Genomic DNA, 23583 nt, shown 5'->3' with positions numbered 1-23583 from the left:
CTGTAATTCAGTTATATTCTCATCAGTATGCAATAACGTACCATGGGCAACCATACACATATTTTAGCTTGTAACTCAAGTTGCTTTCCTTATTTCTTGAGCATTATCACCTGGAATGTATTTCAATTGCAGAATGAAATTCTCATTATTTAGAGTATATGACATTCTTCAGTCTTCAATGACTACCTGCTAAAACTAGCCAGCATGTTGGCTCAATTTTAATTTCACCAAAGACTGTTAGATTTAAAAATATGTAGTATTTAGTCATGCTTTTGTATATATATATATATATATGTATATATGCATATATATATATATGTCTTTCTGTTAATTGGGAGTAATATCACTTCAAAATTAAGGTTGGATTCCATGGACATTTGAGAATACTTGATATAGGAATTGGTTCTGGTGCTTGTAGGGTTAATCTGCTGAGTCGTGACTACTTGTAACTGTCAAATTCTCTCCAAGGATAAATAATTAAAGCTTCAGGAAGAATAAGCACACAGGAAGTGGTGGAGATTGGATGTACGTAGGTGTTGAGGGCATCCATTTTTATCCAATCGCTGAATAAAAAGCACATTATTCATGCAATCTTGTTCATTCACTGCTACGTGACCTGCACCACAATAGAAGACTGCAGCATCCAGTGCTGAATTGAACTGCATTAGAGGCAAAGATGAGAGAGCTCCAACTGTATCAGCACACAGGAACAAAATGCCATGGTGTAGGTGTATACATAGCCTTCGGTTAATGCTATAATGAGATGAGTTACAGCTCTTATGACTAACAACACAAAAAATATTGTTTCTTGTATATTTTTTATTCTTTGGGGACAATAAAAATAGCAAATATTAACCTTAAAGTAAAATGGTTCTTTCACTTTCTCTTCAGCTTAGATCTCCCAAATGTGTTGCTAATGATCATTTAAAAAAAAAAAATAAGTGTCCTTTAATTAGCAAAGCAAAACTAAGGTAATGCATTGCAACATCTGTGGTACAGAAATAAAATAAAATAAAATAAATCAATAAAGTGAACACTTTAAGATGTAAAATCTACAGCAAAGCAATCTTTGCTTTTTACAAAAATTTTTTACAAAAGCAAAGCAGTGAAGCGAAATATAAAATAACAATAAAAAAAACTGCTGTGTGTTCCTGAAGGTTTTTTTAAAGCACAAGAACAACACCCTGCACCAAAATAGATTCCTTTGCCTTCACATTCCTATTTATGTCCCATGTTTACTCACTGTGAATTCTATCTTTGGCTTGATTTATCATATGACTATTAACTACTCCTTTAAATGTAGTTGTTTACTTGCTTGAATATTTTTGTACCTTATATATATAAAGTGAACGCCAAATAATACTCTAGTGAAAAAAGTCTACCAAGAAACATTAAAAAGTCATGTATCTATAATCTCTAGCTAAAGTCCATGGTTATTGGAAAGCAAAGTCCCACCTAAAAATGTTCCTATCGTCTCCCCCCACTACCTACCCACTCTGGCAGTTTTAAATACCAGATCAGTTACATCATTCTTACTAGCAGATGTTGCAGCTTCTTATCTTATATCCAAGCATAGACAGAACCAATGAAGATTTTAACTCTCATTTGTCGTGAAAAATAATCATCCTACAGAAAGGCTTGAATGCTGAAGAATTTCATGATGGCATATTGGGGGGGTTGAAATGTTACCAGAAAAAAAAAAAAAAACAAAAAACAACGCTATTTTTATTTTGACATGAAAGACATGAAAACACTCTCCAGCACATATTTAAAGAATACAGGAATGTGGGAAAGTAATTAGTTTCTAATCACAAGCCAAAACAAGGAAGAAGAAAAAAAAAAAAAAAAGGGAGATTTGAAAAGTAACAATCTTGTTATTTAAACATATTCATTACCCTCGAAAGGGTAATGAAATGCTGTATCTGAAGAGAAAATGGATGCTGATAAGTAAAAGAATTACGGTCCTGACTTACACATTACGAGTAGGAAAAGAGAAAAATCCTATATAAGTGGTCAAGAAAAAGGAGATAAAGGAAGGAAGAAGGAAAAAAAAAATAGACCAGAAATATCTCTGAAGACTAATTTAGCAAGAGACCCAGCAGAAATTTGGGTTGATGTTGGGGCTCATCCTCTAATATCTTTACTGATGATTTGGATGAGGGAATTGAGTGCACCCTCAGTAAGTCTGCAGACAACACCAAGCTGGAGGGAAGTGTTGAGCTGCCGGAGGGTAGGAGGGCCCTGCAGAGGGACCTGGACAGGTTAGGTCGATGGGCAGAGGCCAGTGGGATGAGATTCAACATGGCTAAGTGCTGGATCCTGCATAACAACTGCATGAAGCACTACAGGCTTGGGGCAGAGTGGCTGGAAAGCTGTGCAGAGGAAAAGGAATTGGGGATGTTGGTTGATGCTCACCTGAACATGAGCCAGCAGTGTGTTCAGGTGGCCAAGAATGCCAACGGCATCCTGGCTTGTATCAGGAATAGTGCAGCCAGCAGGGCCAGGGAGGTGATCATCCTCCTGTACTCTGCTCTGGTGAGGCCGCACCTTGAGTGCTGTGTTCAGTTGTGGGCCCCTCACTACAAGAAGGACATTGAGGCCCTGGAGCACATCCAGAGAAGGGCAACGAAGCTGGTGAAGGGCCTGGGACACAAGTCCTGTGAGGAGCGGCTGAGGGAACTGGGATTGTTCAGTCTGGAGAAGAGGAGGCTCAGGGGAGACCTCATTGCTCTCTACAGCTACTTGAAAGGAAGGTGTGGGGAGCTGGGGGTCGGCCTCTTCTCACAGGTAACCAGCAATAGGACTAGAGGGAATGGCCTCAAGTTGTGCCAGGGGAGGTTTAGGTTGGAAATTAGGAGACATTTCTTCTCAGAAAGAGCAGTCAGGCATTGGAACGGGTTGCCCAGGGAGGTGGTGGCGTCACCATCCCTGGGGATGTTCAAGGAAAGGTTGGATGTGGTGCTTAGGGACATGGTTCATTGGGTGATATTGGTAGTAGAGGGATGGTTAGACCAGATGATCTTGAAGGTCTTTTCCATCCTTAATGATTCTATGAAATTTGAAAGTATATTAATGACTGTAATGGGACAAATTTAATTTAGAAACAGCTGGTAAACTTAGAAATATCGAAGTCCTCAAAGACAAGTAGCTTCTTGTCTTGGACAGAGCAACTAGGTTTCTTAACCCAGAACTGAAAATATTAACAGATATTGTCAAAAAAAAAAAAAAAAAGCAGCATATTTCTAGTTAATACTTTTTGTTTACAACAGAACTATTCCCTGTCTACAAACTGAAGCAATACATAAAACAATTTATTGGAGAAATTCATAAGACACAAGAAAATAAATATTCTGTTATTATACTTGGAGATTGTAAAAAAGCTTTCATAGAACAGAATGATCCTACCAAAAGCACTGCTGCCAGATACAGAGTTAGGAACCAGCATGAAAGTTTGAATAACAGGTCATTCTTCCTTCACCTGCATTAAAGCTAAGGACAGTGCTTCACAGAATTTGAAATAGCAAATTGAAAATGGTGAGGTTTGTCCTCTATGTTCTTCATTGGTCACCTTATACGCTGAGTCCCTAGTACAAAATTATATTACTATAATAGGACAGCATGAGATATAATTAATCAAAAGAACATAAAATTGTCCTGTGTCCCAGTGATGTAGTACTAATGGCTATCAGTGTTGTTAAACAGTTGCCCTACATTTGAAGGAAATTAATCAACATAGTGATAAATTATATTATATAATTAGGCTTTGTTAACGTTGAAATCTAAGATTACCCAGCTCTTAGGTAAGCTCAGGTCTGTGTGATGCTAACAACTGTGTGACATTATTGAAGAGAAAATAGTTTTCCTAAACATTGATAAAGAAAATAACATTAACCTCCCTCTACTGTTTCAAAATTACAAGATGATTAACTGCAACAGAAAGGTAACATGAGACTAACTCCATTTATCATGGCCAAGACATAAATTGCTAGTCAAATTCATGATAGGTTCATTTCAGGGGTCATCCCAAAAGAGGTTACTGACTGGAGAAAAGAGCACTGCTGGAAGCCAAATCTTTGACTGATTACTTTATGGAAAAGAGGAAATTCTCCCAGTGTTAGTGGCATAGCCAGATAAAAGAAGATAAAGGTTTTCAATTTTTAAAAATATTGCTAATATCACATAGCTTTTACAATTCATGATTGCCATTTATCATATTTGTGGAAAATTAATTCCTAGATAATAAGAGGTTGACCAGAACAAATGAGTCCTTACAGAGATACAAATAAGAGTGATTGATGACACCTATCAACGTTTGCTTGTAAAGTTCAAATATTTTAATGAGATCTCAGTGTATCTAAAATAGCCACAGAAAGCTATCTCAAGTATAATTGTTGCATTTCAGCAGAAATGCAACCTGACTGTAATAGCAGTCAGATTTGTATCCTACCCATATGTAGCATGTTTCTGACACTAATATGCAGATTGGAGGTGGGAGTTTCCAGGTTCAATTCTAGTTTTGCAATTGGGTGGCTTGTCCCCTAAGTCCGTTTTCAACACACCTAATTTTAATCACTTATCAGAGGGTCTTAAGTTAGTCATTGAGTCATCCTAAATGCCCTCAACAGTCTATGGAAACAGATAGTCACCTGTAGAGGACAGATCAGATTTTACTGCAGCAGAATTACATTTACTGAGTGTCCTACTCAATAATTCAGACTGAAGCTATCTACGTTAGCAGTTCAAATGTTTGAGTAGCATTTGGAACAAATAAATTCCATCTAATCATTAAATGAATTGTATACTTCTCTCCTAATTTAATCGTCTCACGAGCTGTTTTTGTGAAAAGAAACTTGGTGGCTTTTTAATCATCATTGCTTCTGTATTTAGTATATTTGAAAAGAGATCATTCTTCCTCCTTTATCATCCTGTTTCCTTAGGTGGAAAATGAGTAACAGTCTGTTTTCTAGGAGACTAGCACAACAGCCTTTTTAGATAACTACAGGTGGGTGAGCAGCTTGTCCACCTAATCACTTAGCATATTTTAAAAATATCCAGAATTCCTAAATATTTTGGCTGATGCTCAAGGATCTTCTATTCGCATAATCCAAACATCTGCTCTTTCCCATATGTTATTTAGTAAGATGAAGTCTGGGAAAGTAACTTCATTTAACGGTTTTATTCTAAGAAAATATCAGGAAAGTTTTGAAAAAGCAAAATGTCTGACAAATAACTTGTTGATAGTCATAGTTAAATAATTTTCCCAAAATACAGGATTATTTGTCAAGTCTTGGAAACTGGTAATAAGGAAAAATAGGCCTTATGGCATCTTCTATTTCAACGATCTGCAAATTAACAATATGAATACTGGAAGTTATCTAGTAACTGTATAACATAATGATACAATTTCTAAGCTAAATATAGTTTGCTAAATAAAGACAAAATGTGGAGTGCAATTTAAAAGTAGAATCAAATATGAAAAAAAATGAATTTCAAACATCTTTAGATGTAATTATCTTCTGACTGCTAATTTACAATACATACTTATTAAAAATGTTCTAGAAAAAACTTCTCTCTTGGAAAAAACAAAAAAGTATATTCATAACAGGCTCAGGTCTATGTGACATCACAGCTGTTCAGAAAATTTACAAAAAACACGCTGCTTCTTTTTTATTATTTTCCTCTAAGAATCTGAGAGGCACTTCCACAGTAAATCTTACAGGAAACTTTTCTACTTCCACAGGGCCTCACTATATTTATTGAGATTTATTGCAGATATATACAGATACTACATTATAAACATTTCAGAAAAGGTATTATATTTCCTTATTTACATTGCAAGAAGATTTGGAGATGAAGAAATACATGAATGAATAGATTAATGAACAAAAATACATTTCATTCAAGTATAAAATGGAACAGTATTTCAGTTGTGTCGTTAAATATTTTCCTAGTCGGTATTCAGTAAGATAGAATTTTATTTATGTAATGTCTAGAGACAAAGAAAGGTCAGAAGCTAACACATGTTTCTCTCAATAAAATACTTTTGGTGAGCCAGTTAAGGCCAGCGAAGCCCTTTAATTAACAATGGCACACAAACAGTGCAAGATTACAAGAATCTTTCTCATTTGCTTTAAATGGCTTCTTTTAAACTCAGCAAATCAGAATCTCTGTGTTCTTATCCTTTCTGTTTACTTGAACAAAGTTCACTGTTTTTCCCTTTTACCTCCTTAGAGCAGCTACAGCTTGCCTCCCTCTCTGCCCAGGAGCAGTGGTGTGACTGTTTGCTCTATAACCTCATACTGACATCCTTCTGGACATGAACCACTGATGTTTACTAAAATATTGTAACCAAAGGAAGAAAAGGGCCTCTTCTAGAAAACCAAACTTTTTTTTTTTTTTTTAATGATAGGGAACATGGGTGCTAAAATGACATGCAGGTGGCAAAACCATCAGTTAAACCTCCATACATGGTGTAACAGGAAGGCACAGGTGACCATAGAATCTGCAGTGTTGTTTTTTTCTCATCCCTAACTGGAGGCAGAGAACAGAATTTGAGGAACCTACTTTTTTGCTGGCAATTACTTGCATTGGGAAAATTATCACACAGTTCTTTTCCAAATAACAGGTCTTTAACATGTGGCTGCATGTATGACTGCATGGGAGCACTTCTGGCTGAATGGTTAAAAAGGGAACCTGGCCCCCTCACCTACACATCTGATGCTGCAGAGAGAGGCATCCTCAATAATGCCTCACATAAAAGTGCAGCTAAAATGCTACCATTGAATGGTAAGGCGGCATCAGTCACAGCTACAGATCTTACTCAGAGTGCCATAAATATGGCATCAAACCATCTCAAAAAAACTGTGATCATGCTTACCAGATGCTAACAACATCCATTTCATTTAGTTTTGCCTTCCATGCAGTGAAAAATATTGTAATTTTGTAGGAATTACTGTCAAAATCACAGCTCTAATTACATTCTGCCATTTTAAAGTGATTGTATATGCATTTAATGTTTCTGAAGGTGTCACCCTGAATACTGAAATTTTCTGTTCATTCACAGAAGAAATACAATATTAACAGCCGATGCAACTGCACCTTAATGTCTGCTAAGAAAAATCACCAAGGAAAGTAAGATTCAAGTGACTGTTTTCAACTTAAAAACTGACGTATTTATGCAGTTACATTTGTAGTGCTGCAAAGCACCTGGCTCCTTGGTTTTACACTGCAGCAAGGATTCTGATGGAGCCAAAATATATGTTGAGGAACTTCTGCTCTTGGACCAATCTTCAGACTCTTCACCTGTGTTTTCATCTTTGAATAAATCACATATTTATCCCATGAAAAGTTGAAAGACAAGCATACAAAACATTCCACAGTGATAAAGCAGTACATCTTCAACAAGCATGTTGTAGTTATGAAAGCTCAGTCATATGACTGACTATATTAAAAAAGCAACAAATTCAAACATATTTAAAGCCTCACTACCTAACTCGTCTCCTGGAAACATCATGAAAACCACACTCGTTCAGGCACTGTGAAACAGAGCAAAGTGTTACATTTTGGCAGCCTTGAGGAACGTGTACTTTGGAAAAATTAGGTAAACTGTGGATTTAACTACAGATCTCTGTCATTCTTCCATGGATTGGTGAGGAACCTTGCTATCACTTAACGTCCTTCAGGAAGGTCTTTGCCCTTTCAGACCCCACTCCCATCTCCAGAAATGAGCTGATTGCAGTGACAAACCAACTCTATAAGTGTGTCATCGTTTCCGCATTCATTTCGATGTAACTATTCTAATTCTACCTTTTGAGAAATTAAAATATTATACTTCCCAAAGGTTATTTTTTTTTCCACTCCTTCAGATATTAGGTTGATGGCTTAAATAAGGGGTTACAGCTTTGAGTTAAGTAAAGACTGTCATTAGTTGTTACTAATTTACAGTAATTGGCTTTGGCTATATACAGATCAGATAAATGAGAGCACATATTTAACTAACAGATGATACATTACAGGACTGTTTGCTTTAATTTATCATCAATCATATGGAGCATTTTTATAACAAGTTTATTTTAGTATTATTCCATTCCAAAATTCTTCACTCAAACCTTTTTTTTTTTTTTTTTTTTCCCTTGTGGCTCCATCTGCTGATTAGAAAAATGTTACAAGGCACCATGGCAACGCTTGCTATGCTATAAGACAAACTGAAGAAAGTTTTCAGACTCCTCAGGCAGAACTCAGATATATCAAAAATGTACAACAATGTCAGAGAAACACTCCAAAGATATTATTTCATGTGATTTCATAGATATTATATATTTTTTATAGTAATATATATATATAATGTACAGAGTGGAAAAATCATCTTGCCCTAATAAAAGGTAATTAGGTATTTCATTGTTTTAACACATTTTGTTGTTTGAAATAAAACTCAAGTACTCTCGAAGTGTGACCTGGCAATTTTGATATCTAAACTTCACTGCTCTGCATCCAGATACCAATGTCAATGATCAATGTCACAAAGAGACAAGTGATACTCATAAGGACGAACTGTCAGGCACATGGGGTTAATCTCACCAGACTTCTTCTCCAGACAGGAAAAAAAAAAAAGAAAAAAGACTCTTACAGGAAAATTCAGAGAACAGACCAATTTTCCCTTTATAAAGGTGTATCTTTGTCACAAAAGAGACCTTGGTGACCAGCTATGCCATGATTAGATTGCCCTTTTGCCCTCAAAAATCAAACCAGCCCTGATTTTCATTGAGGGCTCACTTGTAGCAGCACAGGTTGGTAACCAACATCAAGCAGCAGGAAACAGAGCATGATCAAACCACAGCATTCATCTTTTATGCAGCCTTCTATCTCACAAGAAAAAAATAAAAAATAAATTAAAAAAAAAACACATCTACATCATCTATACTGTGCTCATTTATTCCTGCCAAATGAAGCTCATGGAGGATCAATTCCATCTCCTGCTTTCAGGCTGGATAATGAGCCTGAATTTACCTTTTGCTATTTAATCTTCCTTTGATTGCAAGCTTCCCTCCATCAAATATTTTAACAATAACAATGCAATAATATAATAACACCATTGTGATAACAGACCGATGTCGTTTGAATTTTCCCAAAGCCTGGGGGCTTGTTTCAGCTGTGTTTTGCCTTTAATGCAACGGTAGACCTGACCACAAAGGTCTTTGAAATCCGTGCCTTCCCACATGAAATTAAATGCTTTCTATCTGTCAAGACCCAACCTCCACTTATAACACCATCTACTCAAAGCATAATCATTTCTAAGCAGTTTTTGTAAGGCTGAATGAAAACAACTCTGACTCAATCTAGGGTAACAATTAGTTTATGTGGTATCCTGAAAAACACCCTTCTTACTGCCAGGGTTTCTTCTGGTATGTCCCAAAACAGATTTTTAAGTCTAAAAGCAATAGTACAATCAGAAAGTTTTGCACACTTCAAGGCTTTTTAAATATTACTGTTCCAGATTTATATCCTTGTCATATTGCTGCTGCAAACCAATAGCTGTGACAATATTGATCCCAGTTCTTTCTAAAGACAGCTGTAGAATTTGGTGCTAAATTTACACTCTATTGGAAAGCTACATATACCAGAAATCTAGCAATAGTCTTAACACACCAATTTGTAAAACAATTTATCCAAGCTGAGAGGCTGAAGGAGGTGTCTCTTTGGGGATCAGGTTTAGATGAGTATGGCAACTGCGTCTCCCCCCCCAAGTCAGAGGTTAGTAACGACATGGCTATAGGCCATCTCCACCACTCACAGCCGTTTCCAGAGGCAGTAAGTCGTGGTACATTTTAGCCAGTCCCCTGGTCTGTGCAATACAGAGACAGAGAGCCCAGGATGCACTCTGGCAGGCACGCTCCACAGGCACAGATATATGTACTTCTACAGTTCAGAGCCAGTCAAGAACGTGATCCAAGCTTACAAGCTCCCACTCTTACAAACAAATGTTGCAACTGCAGCGATTATGTTACCAAACAGCCTGTCCCAGAACGCAGTAAACAGACCAACTAACAACATTGTTCTGTCTTCCTACGGGCAGGGCCCAAAGGGTTATGGTAAATGGGGCTGCGTCAGGCTGGCGGGCGGTCACCAGTGGGGTCCCTCAAGGCTCCATTTTAGGGCCGGTACTTTTCAATATTTTTATAAACGATCTGGATGTAGGAATAGAAGGTATTTTGAGCAAGTTTGCTGATGACACCAAACTTGGAGGAGTTGTGGACTCGAATGAGGGTGGAAAGGCCTTGCAGAGGGATCTGGATAGGTTGGAGAGCTGGGCGATCACCAACCGCATGAAGTTCAATAAGAGCAAGTGCCGGGTCCTGCACCTGGGACGGGGAAACCCTGGCTGCACGTACAGACTGGGCGATGAGACGCTAGAGAGCAGCCTAGAAGAGAGGGATCTGGGGGTCGTGGTTGACAGCAAGTTGAATATGAGCCAGCAGTGTGCCCTGGCGGCCAGGAGGGCCAACCGTGTCCTGGGGTGCATCAAGCACGGCATCGCTAGTAGGTCAAGGGAGGTGATTGTCCCGCTCTACTCTGCGCTGGTGCGGCCTCACCTCGAGTACTGTGTGCAGTTCTGGGCACCACAGTATAAAAAGGACATGAAACTGTTGGAGAGTGTCCAGAGGAGGGCTACAAAGATGGTGAAAGGCCTGGAGGGGAAGACGTACGAGGAACGGCTGAGGTCACTGGGCCTGTTCAGCCTGGAGAAGAGGAGGCTGAGGGGAGACCTCATCACAGTCTACAACTTCCTCGTAAGGGGGTGTCGAGAGGCAGGAGACCTTTTCTCCATTAACACCAGTGACAGGACCCGCGGGAACGGGGTTAAGCTGAGGCAGGGGAAATTTAGGCTCGACATCAGGAGGGGGTTCTTCACAGAGAGGGTGGTTGCACACTGGAACAGGCTCCCCAGGGAAGTGGTCACTGCACCGAGCCTGTCTGAATTTAAGAAGAGATTGGACTGTGCACTTAGTCACATGGTCTGAACTTTTGGGTAGACCTGTGCGGTATCAAGAGTTGGACTTGATGATCCTTAAGGGTCCCTTCCAACTCAGGATATTCTATGATTCTATGATTCTACGGCATCAAGACAGTGATTTCCATAGCCTCCGCCATTTCATTTAAGATTAAAATCAACATGGCTAGCAGTAGGCTTAGGAAATCTCACAGGAAAAAAATAAGAGGCAGTTTATGAAGTCTAAGCTACTGGTTGATGCACTTTGAGATACAGTGCATCATATGACATCTGTCCTGAGTCTGAGGATGGGGAGAACAAAAAGCAAGACCTGCATGGTGAGACAAAGCTGGTAGCAGCTTAAAGTTTGGTGTCTTCTGGCACGAGAAAAAGCTCACAATATATATCCATTTTTCAACAGTGGAATCAGATGTAAAAATATATGATGACTATTATGAAATATACTATTTAGTGGTATTGTACTGCTCACCTACATCTTAGTAGGTCATCTTAGTCTAAAATCTATTAAGATGACCAAAGACTTCACTTATTTCAAGTCCAATCAAGTCCATGAGGATGGTTAACTCTAATGGGTGGGAAGGGAAAAAAACATTTTTAGCACATCTGCAAGGTGGCAAAATGGGACCTGACTCAGTATCCATGACAACCCTGCTGATGTGCTGCTATAAACAAGACAAAGGCATGAAGTTTTAATACCTATGCAGGAATCAGTTTGACTGTTTCTATTATATGACTTTGCAGAACTTTTTCTTTTTTTTTTTTTAAATATGTTTGTATATACATGTATGCAACGACGTAAGATTCAGCTATGGCCAAAACTTCAGTTAATGATATTCTTAGCATAGCAAAAAAAAAAGCATGTTCTCTTAAGTTCTTACAACACGGACAGTTTAAGGCAAGGTCTGTGAAGGCAGGTAATTCCTTTTCTTAGATTAAAGGATACAACCAGAAAAAAAATGGACAAGGTTCCAAACTGAGCATGTCGCCAACATATATCACTTTTAGAAATGAAGTTATCTAAAGCAGTTTTTTTGTTTGTTTGTTTGGTTGGTTTGTTTTGTGTTTGTTTGTTTGTTTGTTTTCAAGTCAGATTTGCAACATGTCTCCCAAAACAGCAAGAGTAGGGCAAATGCTATGCAGAGTTGAGTTTGGTGAATGCTTGTAGTCTGGCAAGTAGGAAAGAATGACCCTTGCAATTTTTTTTTCAAGGCAGAATCATCTGCCCATCTATGTTATAACTATTACTTTATTTTCTGTATAGATTGTACATGGTAATACGTAATAGAAAAATTTAACCAGTGTATATTTTTCTTTAGATGAAAGACTAAAAAGCTGGTTGTTAGAAAGATATAGGTGAAACACCAAGAAACTAAAAATATGTTTACTTAACTATGAACAAGTTTTACTTGCCAAGGCAAATTCAAAGTTCTGTGTATTTCCTGCAACAAATGACCATTCTAGTACCAAAACTAAAGAAGCAAGGAGGGAAGTCACCAGGAACACTGAAAGTTGAGGTGTGTAAGCATGGATAAAACAGACAGATTTAGCTTGCAAACTGGAGGATTCAAACTCATGGGAAAGAAATCAAATAACTATTCAGTGCAAGAGAAATATTTTGATATAAGCAGAACCAAAAATGACCACAAGAGAACAATAAATCAGACGAGTTTCCATGAAATAAGGCAACAAGACTGAGTGAAATTGTGGGATAATACATATTGACAGGAGCAGAACGAATTATATAGCCCTACATATAATTAAAATCCCTACATACTGTTGAAACCCTACATACTGTTGGAATCACCCCAGGAACAATACACTTTGTTCTGCACATGCTTGTCCCACGGAAGAGTGGTAAATACTGCTGCGAACTGAAGCAAGATGATAATACTGAATATAAGTTTAGCTTCATTATAGTAGGGATAGGAAAATCGAGGCTGATATATGAGGAAAATAAAACATAAGATTAGATTCTGTAAACAGAATTAGTTGTTCCTGAAAATTCTGAAAACTAAGTTCTATTTAACCACAATAAAAAACGGGATTTGGAATGCCAGGAGAAACTGACCCCAATTAAACATATTGCATTTGTTCCCATCTCTACTGAGTAGTCCAGACAGACCACAGCCCTTGCTCTGACTCATCACTGAGCCTTCCGTGCCAGGCTCAGAAGAAAGAGGGAGGAGAAGATCTGTCAGATGTGTGTGTGTGACTCCTCAAAATGGGGAAACCCTGCTGCCTGGCAGGGTGACTTTTTGGATTTTTATGGCAGAGGTCTGGGAAATCTTATCCTTTAACATGTATTCCATGACATTTAGATTCTCCTACCTTCCAATCTTTGTAAATGTTCCCTCAGTCTGACAAAGGTATTAATCACACAGTGTTATTCTTTGAGATGAAAATATATGTGCTCTCTGTCCATAATTTACAAAAAATCTGTCATGAAATTGTCTTCAAATGTTTAATGAACCAATTAAAATCATCTGAGCCAATAACTACAACTCCTAGTTTTCAAAGACCACTTTGTCATTTAACATGAAATCCGTGAGCCCTCCAGTGGTTATTTTAAATCTTATACTGTTACAATAAACATAAGACAAAATATGTGTACATATATATATATATGTTTTATTCAGATTCCATTCAATTTTAATTGAATTCAGTCATCAGCTACTACTCTAATTAAACGTCATATTGTGGCAACCTATTAAAAGGCTTTACAATACTTGCAAACCTCATACATTTTCAATTTAGATACACTTGTGTCTTCTCCTGTGTATGTGCAAAATGTACATGTTATTAGTTTTAATATTTGAGGAATATTTACTTAAGGGGAAGGAAAGAAAAAAAAGAAATAAAGTCTGCATTGGGCTCAAATTCAAAATCCTAGCCTCTAATTCTCTAGTATTTCAATCCTATCCATGGAAACTACAGACTTCTGAAAAAGAAAATAAATAAATAAATAAATAATAAATAATTTACAGGCATCTCCAATATAAAAACAAGGATGTAGCTGATTTAACATGAACAAAAGAAGATGCTTGCTTTCACAAATAAATTTGTTCAGCCATGGAACTCCTTGCAACAAGATACTGTGGATACAGAACATTTATATAGGCCTGTGAAATATAGACTATATAGACTGTGAAATTCATGAAACAACAATCCATCTGGGACTGTTACATGCAAACAAATCCCTGATCAGTAATCTGTAAGTCTAGAGAATGTGGGAAGGTATCACCACATACTTCTCCAACTCTTACACTCTTCCCTAGGCATCTCCTATAGAAAGCTGCAGAGACATGTTTGGCTAAAACGACCTTTTCTCAGATCTAGCACTGATGTTTTTAAGATTAAATAAAGCCCTTGCTCTAACCATTTAAGCACTGTCCTAAAAATATCAAGCAAGTGAAAAAATTCTGGGAGATTTCATTGCAGATTTTCTTCTGTTGGTCCACTTCGAGATACTGTCATTTTGCACAGTCTACAAGACAAATCTGTGTGGGACTGTGCCTCCTCTAAGCATCTTCTTATGCTTGACTCTACAGTCATTATACAGTATCATCATGAATTTGCTATATGAGCCTTGGTTGCTATGGAAATCATCATCTCCTAAATTCAGTATTATTGATTTTGTTTAGCACAGGAACACTTCAGTGTCGCTCCTCTTCAGATCTGAGATCTGAAGATAAGACTCTTTAGATAAGGTTCTGATCACTCCTTTTACAAGAAAATCCATAGAAAGAGAGCTGAAGAGAATTAAATCTCCATGAGATGACGTCAACACAAGCCCCCAGACTGCAAAGATCTCCATGGATCTCGGGATCTCAGGCATTCTGTATTTCTATCCCCACCCTGCAGGCTGGGCTCCTTTATCATTTGGGAGTAATTTATTCATGAACGCCTTCAAAATGCAGTTCTTGAATCAGCGCAGGTACTGGGAGGAGTATACATAATTTTATCTATTTCTCAAGTCAATTTATCTTCTCTCTGATGACAATCCTCAGGAATTCAGCTAGACTATTTTCAACATGTACACTAGCTTACTTAGAGAGAGCTAAACCATCAAAATACAGCATCATTCTCTAGTCTCTTCTCAAAGATCTAGTTCACATCTTTCTGTGAAATGGAAACCGAAAGATAAATAATCCATTTTCTTTAATTACCTGTGGGGAGGTTAATTAGCACACAAATAATTCCATGCTTATGAAGAGATTTTTCAGACTGAGTTAGGCAATAAATCCAAACTTAAGTATCTAAAATGAGACAAAGTAATTTTGAAGATCAAGCCTGCAAAGACAAATATTGTTAATTTCACACAGACTAGAAGTCTGATTTAAGTTTGTAGGACCAGTGCTTTGAGGATTTCTGGGACGTGAATTATGAGGCTAATACCATATCAAGCTAGTAAACAAAATCTCAGTCAAATAAAACATTTGCTTACTGAGTATCAGAACTAAGTGAGACTGATTTTTTACAGATTCTTGGTTTTTTAATGATAGGCTTTCATGTCTTGGAAGGCCTGTGCACCAAAGGCTGGAGGATATTTACTGTGGAGGCACTGATATATTTTTTCCTCCTGTGCAGGTTCTTTGGTGTCTAGTAAGGTGTGAATTTAACTGTAATGCCTTGCCCCATCAGAATGTTTCTGCTCTGTCTGTCCACCAGCTACCACAAAAACTGCAATAATTTATTTACGAACATTTCTGTTAAGTGAAATCAGCCAATAGGTTCAACTGAGTCAAAGCCAACAGAGAGTACAATCACTTAAGCCTTGTTTTCACATGAAACAGATTGAAAGTTTAAATGCTCTGATAACAGTTCATGGATATATGAATGTGATTCACATGCAAATTATTCACAAATTATTAACTGTATATATGATTATGACTCATGAAGAAGTTACAAAAGATTCCTTGACCGTTATCTTTTTTTCAAATATCCCACAGAACTGAACAGAAAAAAAAAAAAAAAAAAAAAAAAAGCTGCAGAGAATTATAATGAGAAATTGTTTTGCAGACCACAGATGGGAAACTTTTAATCTTCCCCTTCTGTCAAAACTCATAGAAAATATTTTTGTCCACCATAACTTAGATCCTGAACTCCGTATATGCAATAGTAAGAGGCACATGGGTCCTTCGGTATGACAGTTTTGATTTACCATACCCTGCACAACTCTGTAGATGGCCTTGGTCACAACCAACAGGTTACACAAAGGGTTTTAATCTGCTTCTGTCTGGATAAACAAACTCATCCAAAAAAGCCAGTGTTCATAGTCCATCTGCAGTCCTGAAAACATTTTGTGCTAACTACAGTCATACTATTTTCATACAGATTTCTGCTTCTCAAAATTGTATGTGCCTACATAACAGCTACAGAAGAGAGAGAGAAGCTCAAGAATATTCTCTACATGTTTTTGTCATTTTCAGATTCTATTTTCTGTTTCAGCAAAAAGAGCTAATTGGACAGGGCTTCAAGCAGATGCATGCTTTCCATCAGAGTAGCTCATGTGTTTCTCCTAACAGATGCACTATAGGCCTTTTCAGTTTGTTGTATGGCATGCTGTCAGCCAACAACTTGCATGCATGCACAATATTCGGAAGTAAAATCTCAAATTCCAAGTTAAGCTTCAAGATACGCTTCATTATATGGCTTCAAGCTGCTGAGGCATGAGTGAATAGCAAGAGATGATCAGCAGCTTTCCTCTATAAATAATCTAGACGTTTGTCATTCATTTAGTTCTGATCTGGTTCGGAAGCTTCAAAGTCAGAATCTGGATCCACTACCTAATAACACTAATTCCTGAAATTAACAATAGCTATTTTTTTTTTAAATAAAACTATAATAATTCAAATAAAAAGGTCATTCTAGAGCATTAGAGAAAACAAACAAACAAACAAACAACTTACTTGCTGTGAACATACAACTGTCTAGAAAAGGCAAAAGTTGAAATGGGAAGGCATAACTGACACTGCCACAGCAAGTATCTCCAAAAGAAACCACTGATCAGAGACAGGATCTGTTGGATCTAGGATATTCCTGCAGGATGTATTTTTTCTGAACTGTTCTTTAATATGTTCTTATTCTAGTGCTAAGATAGTTAAATTAGGTACTGTTATGAAATGTTTCCTAAGGTCTACTCCAAACCTGCCTTAACAAAGACTAAGCATTTTTGTTTTTTTCCACAGAGGAGATGGAACAGCTTACTCCCTTCTTTGCAACGATGATTGTCATATCATTTGTTTATAACAATCATTCTAAAGAAAGTGCCGGAGAGCCTTATTTCACACAAAATCACACAGAATGGATAAGGTTGGAAGGGATGTCCGAATTTTATCTGGTCAAACACCCCTGCTCAAGCAGGGCCACCAAAAGCCAGTTGCCCAGGACTGTGTCCGAGCAGCTTTTGAATACCTCCAAGGATTGAGACTCCACCACTTCTCTGGGCAACGTTTCAGTGCTTGGTCACCCCCACAGTAAAAATAAATAGATAAATAAATCTTTCATTCAGGAGAAAGTTCCTTTGCTTCATTTTCTGCCAGTTGCCTCTTGTCTTGGCACCACTGCCCAAAATTGGACACAGGACTCAAGGTGCAGCCTCATCGGTGCTGAGGGGAGGGGAAGGATCACCTCCCTCGACCTGCTGGCAATGCCTTGCCCACTGGATCCCAGGATTCTGTTGACTTTCTTTGTGGCAAAGGCTCATGTTCGACTTGGTGTCCACCAGTTCTCTTCTGCAGAGTAGCTTTCCAGCTGTGTGGCCCCCCACACGTTGCAGTGCCTGGGGTGTTCCTTGCCAGGTACAGGACTCTGCACTTGTTGATCTTCATGAGCTTCCCAGCAGCCCATTCCTGCAGCCTGGCCAGATCCCTACGAACAGCAGCACAACCCTCTGGTGTATCAGTCTTTCCTCCCAGATTTTTGTCATCTGCAAACTTGCTGAGGGTACACTCTGTGCCACCAACCAGATCAACAGGAGATGTTAATAAGTCTGGACCCAGTATTGACCTCTGGGGTACAACACTAGTTACTGGCTTCCCAACAGACTTTGTGACACTGCTCTCCACTCTCTGGGCCTGGCTACCCAGGCAGTTTTCAGTCCACCTCACTGTCTCCTCACCCATCCCATACTTCAGCAGCTTCTCTGTCAGGATCCCATATAGTAATATGTTGAAAGCCTTTTCCAAAGTGGAGAAAAAAAAAAAGAAAAAAAAAAGAAAAGAAAAAAGGAAGGAGCTGAAATGGCATTAGAGTACTAACAGAGTGTGTCCTAACCCTGTATTGCTAAAAACAGTATGTTAGTCTTGTTAGCTCTGCCACTTAATTAACAAATACAGTTCTTCAGTCCTGATGAACAAGGACTTTCAAAATAATGAGGGATCTAAAAGAAAATTGAATGCCCATCTACCTGAGAATTCTCTTAATCCTCTTTAAAATTATGATTCGGTATAACTGTATTTTCAATAGAAGAAAAAGTTGCTTTAAAAGAACTCCAGGCTTTCAATTCTGAGTGTACTCAAAGGATGCTTATACATAGCATGACATTAAGGTCAATTTTCTGTGCTGTTTAATACGCATGAGAGAAGCTGAAAGGTTATAAATAAGGCACACAGATAAAACATCTTCAGTCCAGCAGAATTGCTTTGTTGCAGTGGTTTTCTCTCTTTTTTCATTATTATATAATGCCATTCCTAACATAAATTATTTAGTGTACCCCCTGTCCTATGTATTAAAAGTAAGTGTTGTTCTGCCATGAAAACTAAGCTAAAAAAAAAAAAAATGTTTTGTTTAATCCAGCTAACATTTTAGGAAACTTACAGCTGGTTTGTACTTCTGTGATTGCACTGGGATGATGTCACCTGTTAGATAAGCAACCTCTTTTTAATAGTTGTAAGGGTTGAGATCGGTGTAAATTTCATCATTTAAAACTTCAGACTGCACTGCCGGTAAAAAAGCCGCTTTGTTTGTGGCCTACTGCTAAAAGCAATGGTCCCTATACAAGCACAGGTGTCAGCATTAGTGCCTCGCACAGCCTCACATTTGTTTCCCATCAGAACGGTTCTCAGACAGATGCATTGCCGGATCAGAGATAACACGTATGTTTCTGGTAGCACTGTGAAAGCAGAAAATTAAACTGGCCTTCTCTTTAGAAACAGTAAGGAGACCAGGCAGGAGCACAGTGTAGGCACCGAAAGCAAAACACGAGGAAGAGAGGAGTTGCCTTCGAGGCAACAAACATTGAACTTATCTAATCTGAGGGTGACTGCACCTGGGAAATGCTACCGGAGTTCAGGAAAACACAGAACTGGGTGTTTACATGCTGAAAAATTTTGGTGCCATAAACAACTGGTATCTGAGGGACTGCACCGCCTCTCGTCAATTTCTGGGAACTTGCCCCAGGCAGTTCCTACCAGAACGTTTACTGTGCTGCTGCTCTTCTAGATAAGGACGCTTGCAAGCTGGCACCTGAGCACACTTGTGCCTCACGTTTGCCTGCACACCGAGCCTGAACCGAGCACGCTGCTGAGGCCAAAGCACGAGCACGGGAGGCACTGCCTCAGGAGCTCCCCGCGCTGCCGTGGGATCCCGGGGCAGCCCCGTTTTCCAAGTAACACACAACCACTACAGGCCACGGCACCAGAGGCGTTCAATAGCCGGAGCCCAGCGCGCTGTGAGGTGACAGGACCTGAGGGGCGGGGGCAGGCGCTAACGGGCGTTAGCAACGGTCGCTAACGGGTGCCGGACGCTCCAGAAGCTACTGGAACCGCCCGCCCGCACCGGCCGCCGGCCAATCACCGCGCCGCTCCGGCTGACGCGGGCAGCCCGCGCCCCGCCCCGCCCGGCCCCGCCTCCCTCCGTTGCGCGTGCTGCCCCCTGCATCTCCCCAGGATTGGCTGGCACGGCGGCGGGACGGGGCGGGGCGGGGCGGGGCGGGGCGGGGCGGCGACCCCATTGGCCCATTGGCCGGGACAGCGGGCCAATCGGCGGCCGCGGTGCGGGGATTCAAACGGAGCGGGCGCGGCCGCGGCGGTTAGTCGTCGGGGAGCTCTGCCTGCAGGGCCGCCGTGGACGGACCGGGCCGGCTGGCGGACTGGATGACGGACCGGACGACGGACCGGACGACGGACGAACCCGCCGCCATGGCCCACAAGCAGATCTACTACTCCGACAAGTACTCTGACGAGCAGTACGAGTACAGGTGGGCACCGCGCGGGGGGCGGGGGCGAGCCGGCTGCGGAGCCGGGAGGGGCCCTCCGGGGCCGGCGAGGTGCTGCCGCCGGTGGCGAGCTCCGCCCCTGGCGGCGCTGAGACGCATCGGCTCCCCTGGGGGCGGAGGGGCAGCGCCTCGCATCCGAGCCGGGGGGGAGCAGCGGGGGCGGGCGGCCCGCTGGAGGCGCCTCCAGGCCTGCCCTGCCGGTGCCTCGCTCGCCGGCGTGCCCGGAAGGTGGAGCTGGGCGCCCCGAGCCGAGCGGTCGGGAGGCGCCGCGCAGCTGGGAGTTCCGTGCCGTGGCGGTTGTAGCTCCGAGTGCGGGCGGAGCGTGCGTTGCCGTTAAACGGCCAGTATCCGAAGCGACTCGTAACTCCGTGTCGAAATACAGCGCTAACAGATGTACAAATAAACAAAAATAAGTCCTCCAGGACTCTGCCTCCAGGTTTTCAACCGTATGTTGCTGCACTAGGCAACTGCAGTTTGAAATTGATACAAAGTTCAGTCTCCTAAGCTTAGTTGAAAGCACTAGTGCGAACTATTTTTTTTCTCCATGTAGAGGTCGAGGACCTGTTAGCAGCCGACTCTGAAAGTTACTTGACCTCAGAAGCAAGACTTGAATGCTTTGCTTATACAATAAAGGAACCTGCAAATGTGAAAAGCAGGTCTTGTGTTTCTCATCTGACAGATCAGGCTCTTAACGTGGTGTTAGTGTTCTGGCCCCACAAACCAGCACTGTAACTGCCGTAGAAAATGTCTTGGTTACAAAATACAAACAAGAGTGACTTGATTGTTCTAAAAGTGCAGAGTCATATTTTTCAAATCCCTGATACGCCAGCCGATTGATAGTAATGTGTACTTATGTACAAGTAACATGACTAGAACATGCAGGGGAATTAACCTTTTCTAGGATGTAGGTTGACTGTCTTAGTGTACAGTTGCATTAAAGATGTAATATTTAGTAGACAAAGCAAATATAAAACTGGATATTAGAATTGATGCTTTGTAATCAGTATCCTAGGATTCTCTCTAGGGAATGGCTGGTATTTGTAAGTGAGCTCGCAAGCCATCTTTCAACAGAGATCTATGCAGGTTTTGTAGGGATTAGCATATGTAACATGTTAATTACTAAACTTCTACAGGCATGTGGTGCTGCCAAGAGAACTCTTAAAACAAGTGCCCAAAACCCATCTGATGTCTGAGGAGGAGTGGAGAAGACTTGGTGTTCAGCAGAGTCTCGGATGGGTTCATTATATGATCCACGAGCCAGGTAAGTACAGCTGAATAGGATTAGACCAACAAAAGAGTCTAAAATATTGCCTGGTGCTTCAGCTGAACTATGAAGTGTATAGCTGATCCTGCAGTTGAACCTAACTGGACTTCACTACTCAATGTTTAGTCAGTTTCTTGCTATTTCAGTCAGATAGCAACATAAACAACACAGCAGCTTTTTTTCAACCTTCACCTCTTACTCCCAGAATTGGTCACACAAAATGCTAACTTTCTTCCAAGTTTATCAGTCTATTGGTAGACAAAGCATGCTAGATTTGAAACAGTTCCTACAGAATTTTTTTTTGTGAGCTCTTGAATGATGTTAGTATATCAGCATATTTTTATACCATGAAGCTGGCACACCTTCTTACTACAAAAACCTAGCAGACGCTCATGTATACAAGCTCCTGCATAAATGCTTTGAAAAATTTACTGTACAGTTTGAGCTCTAGTTGCACTACCTACAAAATGCAGCACTAAAGCCGGTCTTTCAATTTACAGGGCACAAAGCCCTAACACCTCTCCAGTAAGAATCTACTGAAGATGGCCATTCCTGATGCATTGTAATCAGGCTTGCAAATGGTGATAGGTGAATTGCAGCTAGTCCCATGAAATTCCTGGTTTCCAAAAATACGGATTCTAAAGACATGAGAAGGCTAATTTCTTGGAAAAAATTTCTTGGTTGTCCAGAGTTTTCCTACCTCACCACTTTTGAATGGGCTTTCTTTGGTGCAGTTTGCAGTGAAGTTAGTTCAATAGTAACAAAAGCAGGCTGTATCAACTGAAGTGACTTGATGCTTGACAGTTGTTATAAATTACTCTTTTAACCAGAAAGAATTAGTTTATTGAGTAAGCGATCAGCAAGCAAAACAGCGCTGGGCGGCCAGGGAGTCTGTGCTCCTCAAACGGCGTGCACCCCCCCCCCCCCTTCACAGTTCCCTTTTATCATCGGGTTCTTCCGGGGTTACGTAGCCCCCCTTCCTGCTACTGCGGCTGTGTCGACTGTTGCTAGGGGGTCGTCTCCGGTCCCTCTGGTGGTCGCACGGATGAAGGCCGTAGTCGTCCTCCGCTTGGTATGTGGTGTTTTTCCCTCCTTAACCGGTCATGCTGTTTTGTCTTCAGATAGGACAGTGGGTTATCAATTTTGCAGTTATAGTATTTACACAAAGTTCTCTCAACTCTCCGTCTGAGACAGCAGCAGGCAGGGAGCCTCAAGGTCCTTGCAGCCACCTGGCGACTCCCTTTGTTCCTTCTTAATATAGCCATGGGAAATAATGAACAAACATGCTTCATACACCACAACAGTGTGTACCTAACAAGGACAGTGTCGGCAGTTTTTTATACTGCTACATTAGCAAAGCTCCCCAAGTACCTAATGTAGAGCAACAAGGCTAGTACCAACCCTGTATCTTCAGTACTTCCTTCCTGTACACATTCATGATACTGACCACCTTTGCTATAAAATTTTGTAAATCAGCTGCTTGATTCAGAAAAGGTTACTGCAAAATTGTAGGTGCTACTTATGTCCACTTTTCTGGACTTGATTTATCTGTTTTATTTAATTAATAAGGCTTAAACATTGTCCAGTGTTATTAAATGTATTAAATATCTATAACCAACACTTAGGGGCCAAACTGACACTTTGTTCAATTTTATTTCTGCAGAGCCACACATTCTTCTCTTTAGAAGACCTCTTCCAAAGGATGAGCAGAAATGAACCACTGTCTAGAAATCATCTCCTAAATCTTCTGGAACTTTATGTATATGAGTGTATATATGTGGGTAGTATTCAGTGAATACTTTAAAATGTACAAACATACATCAGTACCTGTGCATGAGCTGTATTATTCACAGCAACAAAGCTCAGTCAAATGCAATTCCAAATAAGCTGCTATCTGTTCAAAGAGTAATAAAATTATCCTCTTAACTGCTAATGTGTCTATCTTACTTTGAATTGAATTTTTTTTATTAAAGTTTATCTACTGCATGTTCTGACTAGATGATCACTTGTTACCTGTGTTCTGTAACTTTTGCACTCAGCTTTTCTGCTGCTGTGTTGCATGCTCAAATCCAATGGTGCAACTGTTCAGTAGCA

The 23583-nt window shown here is 40.1% G+C and overlaps 1 protein-coding gene across 1 annotated transcript; it reads left to right on the top strand.

The window, feature by feature from the left end:
- Positions 1 to 20001: 20001 nt before the first annotated feature.
- On the top strand, positions 20002 to 23422 carry CKS2 (CDC28 protein kinase regulatory subunit 2). Its single transcript, XM_048046133.2, has 3 exons — positions 20002 to 20207; positions 21359 to 21486; positions 23153 to 23422. Exons 1-3 carry the CDS (start codon positions 20104 to 20106, stop codon positions 23203 to 23205), a joined length of 285 nt encoding a protein of 94 aa, XP_047902090.1. The 5' UTR covers positions 20002 to 20103; the 3' UTR covers positions 23206 to 23422.
- The last annotated feature ends 161 nt before the right edge of the window (positions 23423 to 23583 follow it).

The sequence above is a fragment of the Anser cygnoides genome, chromosome Z, assembly GCF_040182565.1.
Source record: "Anser cygnoides isolate HZ-2024a breed goose chromosome Z, Taihu_goose_T2T_genome, whole genome shotgun sequence".
Lineage (NCBI taxonomy): Eukaryota > Metazoa > Chordata > Aves > Anseriformes > Anatidae > Anser > Anser cygnoides.
Note: the sequence above shows the minus strand (reverse complement) of the source record. Positions and strands in the feature narration are given on the sequence as shown.

Excerpts from the sequence above, each read along its gene's own strand:
- CKS2 (XM_048046133.2), top strand. The coding sequence starts at position 20,104 with ATGACGGACCGGACGACGGACCGGACGACGGACGAACCCGCCGCCATG. Across the intron at positions 20,208-21,358 it reads GACGAGCAGTACGAGTACAG|GCATGTGGTGCTGCCAAGAG; the intron begins GTGGGCACCGCG and ends AAACTTCTACAG. Across the intron at positions 21,487-23,152 it reads TTATATGATCCACGAGCCAG|AGCCACACATTCTTCTCTTT; the intron begins GTAAGTACAGCT and ends TTATTTCTGCAG.